Below are 10,129 nucleotides of genomic sequence, written 5' to 3'. Positions count from 1 at the left end.
ACGGATCACCCTGTGCACAACAATATAGGTCAACAATTGGTAGAAGAAACCATAGAAGCAGAGTTATTAACTAACTAACTATGGGCAGAGATCTGTGCCACTAGAATCTGAATCTGAATTACTGACTTTGAATTTGAATTGCTCAATTTGAATATTTTTTTTTACTTTGAATCACATAATTTGAATTTGTATTCAATTCAGTTATTCAAGTTAAACAATACAAATTCAAATTATGTGATTCAAAGTCATTTTTTTTATTCAACGTCATTTTTTAAATTCAAATTGAGCAATTCAAATTCAAAGTCACTAATTCAAATTCAAAGTCAGTAATTCAGATTCAGATTCTAGTGGCACAGATCTCTGCCCATAACTAACTCATCAACTTTACCTGTAATTGAAGACCTGTATTTTCCAGCTCTGTTGATAGACCACCATCCAAAATCAGTGGATATTTCATATTTTCCATGCTTTTCTCAGAGAGTAAGAGAGTTCCTTTAGCTGCACAGCCAGAGGGTTAATATCATGTTAAAGGTTAAAGGTCAGAGGGTTAATATCATGTCAGCTGTCTGAAGGCGAGAAGTGTTCATGTTTACCTCCTAGGCAACATCAACAACAGGAACCATGTGCGCGTGGGGTCAGAGTTGTACTTCCGGGACTATTTTGAAACCATTCAAATTCAGCTTTTTTTTTTTTGTATAACCAAGTTCTCTATAATACGACGGATGGATATATCCTCTATTTATATTAATAATTGTTTTAATTAATAATTTCAAGACACTTAAATAATCATTGTAATATTGTATTATGTGCGCCTGTTGCTATGGTGATAGACTAACCGAAATCCAGTAACGATAGTTTAGCGAAGGCCAGGAATATTAACATTACCGGGGATCTTCAGTATGGTAACGTTATTATTTTCCATATGATTTCATAGATATTATGTCCATAATGAAATATAAACTTGCATTATGTAAGTTACGTTTAACTGTATGTAACTAATGGCTAGCTACACTCGATAGCTTAGCTTGTAGGGGGCTTGCAAGTTAGTTACGTTAGCTAGCTATATGGAATATGACTATATTATACATTTTATTATATATACATATATCTATATAGATATGGAAGATGCTATCCTCTTTATTTGATTGTTGTGGTTGTCACCTGAAGATGACTTGCTAAGGTTAGCATATAGCCAGGTTGTGTTGTCACGGACAGTTCACTAACAGACCGCCAGATGGCGCAATTTCCCCATGTAAATCCAGACACACCCAAGCCAATGGCAATGCAACAAGAATCTATTGAATATTGTGATATTGTGATCATAACTATTCCTAACACTCACACTGTTCATCTTGGATGACTTTATTCGAGGTGGGAGGTGGCCTGTCAGTGTGCTATGCTGTGTTTAGTGTTTTTGCCCAGCTATGTATCTATCTACTGTACTTACGTATGTAATTGTGTCTTTCATGATCTCATCTGGCATGGCTGGTGACTGTCTATCATCCATGACATGTACAACTAAAAGGATTCAGCAGTAAGTATGGCAATTTGAAGGAAACTGTACCGTGTCACTGACTCCATCCTATGACCTGATATAGCCTAAAAAGATGAGACGATTATCTAACACACTCAGAATCATTAGTGAACTTACTTTATTATGCACAGTTGTATACCACTGCCAGAGAGATGCATTCTGTGTGGTTCTATTAGGCCACTTCTTGCCTGTAGGCAAGTCTATGCGAGCCATTTTCTGAGCGAGACATATTGATCCGCTTCGGTCTTGTTCAGGCAGCAGGACATGTTTCCAACGATAGCACAGGGGGACAGCAGGTGTCTGAGAAACTATGGCAGATATTTTGCTTCCCAGAAATTGGTTGAAATGAAAGCCCCCTGTTCGAGATCACATGGATCACAGTTTTCAGAATTTAAGGCTAGTCTAGGCTAGCACAGCTGTTAGTTTTGAGACAGAGAATCCTATTTGTAGAGCACACACCCTACAGAAAGAACCCCATCAACTTTGTCAAATTGGATTCACAGTGTTGTCAGTAATCTTGATCTGCAGACCTTGCCTTGTGGAGTCTGGCATTGTGAGACTAGAATATCAGTCGCCCCTATACGCTATACCTGTGTAATAACTCTCTAATAACTACAGTGTTACTACACAGCTTTAGAGGCAAACTAATATCACCTCAAATCCAATACAGTAGCTTGACTAATACATATACCAGTAGCAAAAAGATATCTAGGGTCACACATTTTCAATATATTGCAGAGCTGTTACTCACTGGCAATGTAATCCCAATGATAAGTACAGTCGGCCTTGTTGTCAGAGTTTAAACTCTGCTCCTCTGCACTGGCACTTGATTCTAGGCCTCCCTTACTTCTGTCAGCCATTCACCACCTTCAGCATGACATGAAAGCACAGTATGGCCCTACGCTTCCTTCTCAGTTATGTCAAATGTCATACCTCAACAGCAAACGCATCGATTGACAGTTAGCTGACGTTTACCATCTCTCATCAGTTAGACTAGTAGAACACAGCAACCAGGTAGTGACCTTGGTTAAGCTAGCCTATATCTAAGGCCTACCTTAATAAATGATGTATGGAATGATACCTTGAAAGATGGATGACAGAATCAGGTCAGGGACGCTCTCCTATGCTTCCTACCTCAGAGCTCACTGACTGTGTCCCTGTTCATCCTAAGGAGGAACGCTTCGCCTTCCTGGCCGAGTGGTACGACCCCAGCTCCGCTCTCCTGCGGCAATATCAGCTGCTGTTCTACCCCAAAGACGGCTCTGTGGAGATGGTACGCACCGGAACGTCCCGTGGGTGTAAAATGTGTGTAAATGTGTATCTGGTTAGATGGTGTTGAGAGGTTGCCTAGCTCCAAGTCTGTATGGTCCATGCTTAGGCCAACTTCTCCTCGTCGGCTAGTCATAGGAGTTAGTCTATATAGCTAGTCATAGGAGCTGGCTAATTAACGCACATAGATCTGGAGCCAGCTATGTGCATCAGATCATCAGATGGGATAGAATACAAATGTGTAATAATGATAATAAAATCAAGTGATTTTTTTAACATTTGTGGCCTAGTACATGTGCAGCTGCAGTTATTGTCATGTCATATAGGCCTACAAATGAAATCTTCTTGAAGTTGTTGCCACAATGTTACCCCAGTGTTACAAAATCTGACATCCAAAGTGCATGTCAGTTTAATGATTAACCGTCTTATGTACACGATATCGCCCGTTTTGAGACAATCTACTGACACTTCACACCTGTGAAAACCCCATAAATTCTGGCTAGAATTGACGAAACTCATCTCACGCTCATGATCTGTTCCTCAGAAATCACAAAATGCTCTGCTGGTCTTATGCTAACCTGTTATCTAGAACTGCTAGAAATGTGAATGTTTTTTTTCCCACGCAGTTTGATGTGAAAAACCAGCGCATCTTTCTGAGACGGACCAAATACGACGACCTCCATCCAGAGGATTTGTTTGTGGGGAACCGTGTGAACGTGTTCTCCCGCCAGCTCAGTCTGATTGGCTACGGGGACGAGTACACCAGAAACAAGCTGGGCAGCAGGAAGGAGAGGTAGGTCTATAACACCGTGGTGGTGCTAGGTTCACAAGGAAAACAAGCTTGGAGAAAAAGAAACGCTCCCTTTTACACGCTCTCCATCTGCTCCTGAGATATTGACGGATCACACTCAGAGGTTTGACCTCAGAGCAGCCGCCGCTCCCCTTCCTGATGCTGTCGTGCTGTAGCGAGCCAGCCAATCACTAGCCTGAGGAGCCAGCCAATCACTAAGCCTGCCTGTGCACTGTCAGTGTCCATTGTGCCTGTGTACTGTAGTTTTAGAATCAGATTCATTTACTTTGGCTATCGACCTGCATGAAGTGATGCGTCGCGTCGCTCTGTTCTCTGTCTATTCCTGGATATGTGGATTGTTTTCTGGCCCTTTAACGACGTGCAAATGTTCATGCGGGTTGAATGTTCATCATAGGTGAGAGGTGAGGTTCCCTCTGTGTTCGTAGTCGTGTCTGATCTGGATGACTCAACGGCTCCACAGGCCACTGTGATGAAAACCAAACACCTCTCTCACACCTACTCCTCTCGCACACACACACACACACACACACACACATATACAGACACACACACACACACACACACACACACACACACACACACATACACACATATACAGACACACACACACACACTCACTCACACGCGCACATGCATGCACGCACGCACACACGCACACACACACACACACACACACACACACACGCACACTCACACGTTCCTCCCTGTCTGTTCTCACTTTCTCTCTCACATTTCCTCTCGTGTCGTAGATGATGATGTTTTTTTATTTTAGGAGAAATTGTCTTGCAGATCAAGGTGTTCTCGTCTTCTTTTAGTCTTTTTGTGTTAATTAGGCTAATTAGGCTCCAACATATTCACAACATATTCACAGCATGTTTTTCTTTCACCTTGTTTTCCCAGAACTCTGGCTATGATAAAGCCAGACGCAGTGACCAAGATGGGAGACATCCTTCAAATGATATACGACGCCAACCTGATTGTGACCAAAGCCAAAATGACTAAGCTGACGGGGTAAGGTCAGAGAGATCAAAGTCACATTGCAATGAACCATTATGTCAAACACAATCATGTCAATGATCTTTTCATGAAGCTCCATTAGAACCATAAAGCTTTCCTGTAGTTCAGTCGTCCTCTCAGGCGTTCAGGTTTCTCAGGTCGTGAGTGCGAGTGCAGTGAAAGGAGAGGTAAGAGGGGGAGATGGAGATGGAGAAGTGTGAGAGGTGACACAAGGTGACACAAGGTGGCCCGCTAGGTGCCAAAGCTCCTCCCAGTCACACATGGGTTGTGGCACATCTCTCAGGAACATATGGCGTGCCAGGGGACACACAGGGCAGTGGCGTTGGGTTACATGCCAGGAAGAATAAACAAAAGAAGTACTTTTGTTGTCAGTGGTTCACCCTGATTGACTATGCTAGTCTTACATTGTTAACAGTTAGATGGTCTTTGTGCCTGCGGGTTAGAGTAGTTTGGTGTTCTGTGACACCGGTCCTTGTGAAGGGTTCTTGAGGCAGTTTTAATTGGCAAATGTTGTATTGTAATGTGTAGCAGGTTGTGTCTTGTCTTGTGATGTCAAACATTAAGCCAGAGACGTGAGGTGAACTGACTATGCTATGCTATGCTATCACATCTACCCCTCTGATCTGATTACTGAGCTCATCATCTCATCAACAACAATGTAGTTGCAAAACAATGTACTGATTTTAAAATCAAAAACATTTGCAATCCACTTCCTTCCCTGTTTTTGGATCGGAAATCAAATTGTTCTTTCTGGAAGAAAAAAATTTGAAGGACGGGTAACGGGTTGTTGAGGCAGGCTTTTAAAAATAGCATCAGATGGTGGCAGCACTGGTCCTTCCAATGCAGCCTAATGCACACGAGCTCACACCCCCTCAGCAGCTCTGACGCCTGCTTGCACATCGCCCCCTGTGGAGACAAAAACTACGGATGGATATTAATCCACAGAATCAAACAATCCATTCGGTGATTTGAAATGATTCGCCGTGTCTAAGTAGCTGAGCGGCGTTGAAACGAGCGTGCAGATGGTGTTGGCGGAGGTGCGGAGCGCATCAGAGTGAGAGGACAGACAGACGGCCGTGGGTTAAGATTACACCCCTTATGTTTCATAATCAACCAAGCGAGCAATCATGAAAAAAATGACGCATATGCTGTCGTGTATCCCAGTGTTGGGGGGAGCAGTCACGGTGTGTGGCCTAAATTAGTAATTACAATTAGCCTCGTTTGCTGACAGAGAATTCTGAGCAGCCTTGACTCATTTATAATCTGTTTTTCCAAGACAGAACATGTTGTTTTCAATAAAAAATAAATGCTGTTTTTTAAATTTATTGAGCGAGTAGGAAATGTAGAGAGGGAGGGAGGGAGGGAGATCAGAGGGAGAGCAGGAGAGAGTAGACCAAGCGGGGCGTGGATCCATGACCTTCAGGAGACGACAGTATGCCTGCACCAATGTCAGGATCGTTACCGCTAAGCCATGACGGTCGTCCCCTCAGAAGATTTGATCACACTCTCAAATTCTGTGGGTGATGAAAGGTATCCTACAAAGTCATGCATTTGCATTTCTGGGAAAATGAAAAATCAATGATAATCTCTCCTTTTATTTTGTAATGGCTGACAGAAGGTATTCCAGATGCAAGTTGCTATGTTTACTGATGTTTACATCTGTTCTCCTCCTCCACCTGCTATTCTGCTGCCTTCACCACAGATGCACGGTCATGATAATGCTCCTTTTCTAAAGCATTCATACAAGTCGTGTATATAGCCATCATGACTCATATTTCTACAATGTGGGAATTTGCCATTTACGAATGATAAAACATACCTAGAAAGAATGATAGCCTATGTTGTAGGACAGGTTATTACGTTTGTGTCATTCTGCAAAATGATAAGGGAGGGAAGGGAATGTCACTGAAGAAGGCAAGGTCACCTTAGCCAGTCTGTCGCGGGCAGCTCCATTGCACATGAGCCACAAAATGGCTGGTGTCTGTCACCTGTGACACCTCCTCAGGCACGTGACGTGATGTCTCTCTCAACGTGTTTTCCCTGGAGTGTGCAGAATAAGACTACATGGGCAGAACGGCGGGACGCAGAGGTGACATTTAATTGCAATGGAAACCCCTTCCCTCTGTGCTAACGTGACTGGGGGTTAGTCCTGGGAGTCAGCAGTGTGTGTGTGTGTGTGTGTGTGTGTGTGTGTGTGAACCTGTGAGTTCATGTGATTACTCATTAACCTCGTGTATTTATGGGTCTCTTACAGGAGGGAGGCGGCGGATTTTTACACAGAACATCAGTCAAAGTCTTTCTTCAAGTGAGTTCCTTCCTGTGGTAAATGATTGACCTGTCAGAGGTGGAGCGAGCGAGGCTTTCAAGGAGGCTCCAAGGGCCAACGACCACCATCATGAGTCGCGTGTTTCTCTGACATTGATCAGCAGTGACATTGAAGTAACATTTGACACCAGGGACATACAGTATAACCTGTCCATGGCAGTGACATTGAAGTAACATTTGACACCAGGACATACAGTAGGCCTATAACCTGTCCATGGCAGGAGAACGTTTTAATGTCAGGACATAAATAGACATATTTAGACATATTTTGGAATATAAGCTGCATTTTGCAACCCACACCGTTTCCTGTCTCTTATTCCCTTAGTAACCTGGTGCAGTTTATGACCTCAGGGTCTGTGGTTGCCATGGAGCTGATCGGTGACGAGGCCATGTCTGTCTGGAGACGGCTGCTAGGCCCCACGGATTCCAGCGTGGCGCGCAAAGAGGCACCGCCAAGTGTTCGTGCCCAGTTTGGTGCAGATGGCACCAGGAACGCCGGGCACGGGTCCGACTCTCTGGCCTCAGCGGCACGGGTAAGGGTCCGGTGTGAATAGATCACCGCAGACGCAGCCAAGCTTTTTTATGACGGCTTTCATAATAGCTGTCAGTTTGTGGAATACTATGTACACTGTACAGGGTTCCCGCGCTGGTCTTAAAAAGCCTTTAAGTCTAAAATCCAGCAATCCAATTCATAAGGCCTTAAAAAGGTCTCAGGTTTCAGGTATTCGGTCTAAAAATGAGGTGCTAGGTCTTAGAAATTAGATCCTGCAAGGAAATCAGTCCGACCACGTCTATTTACCCCGGAAATTAATCAAGGTGGAACCCCAAAAAATGTTTGTCTGTATGGCAGTGAAATCTCTAATTTCATCACCTCGAGGATGACAAAAAGCTGTCATATGGTGTCGCGAATAGGTCTAAAATTCTATTCAAAAAGGTCTAAAAAGCTCTTAAATTTGACTTGTTGAAACTTGTAGGAACCCTGCATGTACCGTATACTTCTCGCCACTGTGTTTATTTCATTTGTCATACTCAGTCCCATCAAGCACCTTTTTGGCTTGTGTGGAATACTATGTACAATATGGGGCGGCTGTGTCTCAGGAGGTAGAGCCGCCGTCTAATCATCGCAAGGTTGGCAGATCGGCGGTTCGAGCCCCGGCTGGCCACATGTCGAAGTGTCCTTGGGCAAAACACTGAACCCCAAATTGCTCCCAGTGAGCGGGCCGGCGCCTTGCATGGCAGCTTGCCACCATTGGTGTGTGAATGTGTGTGAATGGGTGAATGAGAGGCTGTTGTAAAGTGCTTTGGATAAAGGCGCTATATAAGTGCAGTCCAATATGATCACCTGTAAAAACCTTTTATTATTTACTTAGGAGGTGGAATTTTTCTTCCCATCCACAACGGGTCACGGCCCGTCCAACACCGCCACCTACACCGCCTGCACCTGCTGCGTCATCAAGCCTCACGCTGTGTCAGAAGGTACGGAACTCTCTTCTCTCTGTCTCAGAAGGTAAGGAACTCTCTTCTCTCTGTCTCAGAAGGTAAGGGACTCTCTTCTCTCTCTGTCTCAGAAGGTAAGGGACTCTCTTCTCTCTGTCTCAGAAGGTAAGGGACTCTTCTCTCTCTGTCTCAGAAGGTAAAGAACTCTTCTCTCTCTGTCTCAGAAGGTAAGGGACTCTCTTCTCTCTGTCTCAGAAGGTAAGGGACTCTCTTCTCCCTGTCTCAGAAGGTAAGGGACTCTCTTCTCTCTGTCTCAGAAGGTACGGAACTCTCTTCTCTCTCGCAAAAGTGTTACAGCACCGTAACCTCACACAGCAGGCCTTTTATAGACCCTATAGGGACGCCCTGACCTAGACTGTGTAGCCGTGGAAAGTGGTTTCCTTCTCCTCCCTTGTTAACCCCCTCCTCCCAGATCTGATGGGACCGGGTAGGCGTAAGCGACGTAGCGAGCCGTAGGCGGAGCTTTAGCTGACAGGTGCCCGATCGTCTGAGATCTGTGAAGGGGCATGAACGAGGGCAGATGGGAGGGAACAACTTCCTGGAAGGAAACAGGAAGAGTCTTGGACTTTACTGTGAACCCTGGGGTGCTCTCTGTTAGAACCTGCCACCCTGCTCTGCCATAGCCTCGTCTTTATCCTTGGTAACCCTTCAGTGAGACTGTAGACCTCTATACCATACTTACCTCAGATAATATACAGTGAGTTTGGTTTGGTTCCCCCTGTACACCATACACCCTCTTGGCCAGGTTGTTGTAGAAGACTGGCTGCTAAACTCTAAACTCTAAACTCTTGCCCTCCTATAGGCCTGACTTCTGTTTTAACCCTGCCGCTGTTGGGCTACACTTTGATGAGTCACGTACAAAGCCACTTCATATTGAATCTGACCTCCCCCTCTGGATTTTTCCAAATCCCCGTCCTGATCCCTGTTCACGGAGCATGCCGCCGGAGCACTGACCTGTGAAATGTGAAATCCTCTGGATAGAGCTAGCGCAGACAGACGCAGGAGGCTGACCAAGCTGTGGACCGACAAGGGAGAGATCTGGAGCTGACACTAGATGACATGGAGTCTGACTTGAGAGGAGACCCTGACTTGCTTGCCTTGGCTGCAGACCGCAGAGAGACCTGGATTAGATTAGGTGCACTAAAGTGTGGCCCCCTAATCTTGACCCGGTCCGTCTGGAGCACTTAACCAAGCCGTTAAATCATCAGACGCTGCCGGGGTCACTTTGTTGTCTTGCTTTAAGTCGGGCTTCTAAGTTGTGTCGTGTCTGTTGGCTTGACTGGTGTCGTTCTCTCTGTAGTTGACTTCTAGAAGAGGACAAACATGGTGTGTTGGCTCTGTGTCGGCTGCTCATCAAGGTGTCTGATATTTCTATGTTGATAGCGGAGGGCCTTGTTGTCATTTATTGGCGCACCAGTGTGAGTCACTGAGAGCTCTCTCTCTCTCTTTCTCTCTCTCTCTCTCTCTCTCTCTCTCTCTCTCTCTCTCTCTCTCTCTCTCTCATACACACACACACACACACACACACACACACACCCATACATGTATTCCCTCCCATTGCACCACCTTCCCATACAGATCATACAGATCAGGCAGCCAGCTACCTAACTAACCCCTGGCAGCCTTTCATTCCTAGAGGATTGGACCCCAGAGGGCATTTGTGTTTGGAGGCGTGG

The 10,129-nt window shown here is 45.0% G+C and overlaps 1 protein-coding gene across 1 annotated transcript in view; it reads left to right on the top strand.

Moving 5' to 3' along the window:
- Window positions 1-2,756: 2,756 nt before the first annotated feature.
- nme7 (NME/NM23 family member 7) overlaps window positions 2,757-10,129 on the top strand; it is a gene marked incomplete at its 3' end in the record, with an annotated part of 29,826 nt that continues 22,453 nt past the window's right edge. The window contains exons 1-6 of the mRNA XM_080535823.1: window positions 2,757-2,807; window positions 3,430-3,596; window positions 4,515-4,625; window positions 6,886-6,936; window positions 7,282-7,489; window positions 8,327-8,432. Coding sequence (XP_080391949.1) covers window positions 2,805-2,807; window positions 3,430-3,596; window positions 4,515-4,625; window positions 6,886-6,936; window positions 7,282-7,489; window positions 8,327-8,432 — 646 coding nt within the window. The 5' untranslated portion in view covers window positions 2,757-2,804. The remainder of the gene's footprint in view (window positions 2,808-3,429; window positions 3,597-4,514; window positions 4,626-6,885; window positions 6,937-7,281; window positions 7,490-8,326; window positions 8,433-10,129) is intronic.

The sequence above is a fragment of the Nansenia antarctica genome (genome assembly GCF_963989245.1).
Source record: "Nansenia antarctica genome assembly, chromosome: 7".
Lineage (NCBI taxonomy): Eukaryota > Metazoa > Chordata > Actinopteri > Argentiniformes > Microstomatidae > Nansenia > Nansenia antarctica.
This window is presented reverse-complemented; position numbering and strand designations above follow the sequence as displayed.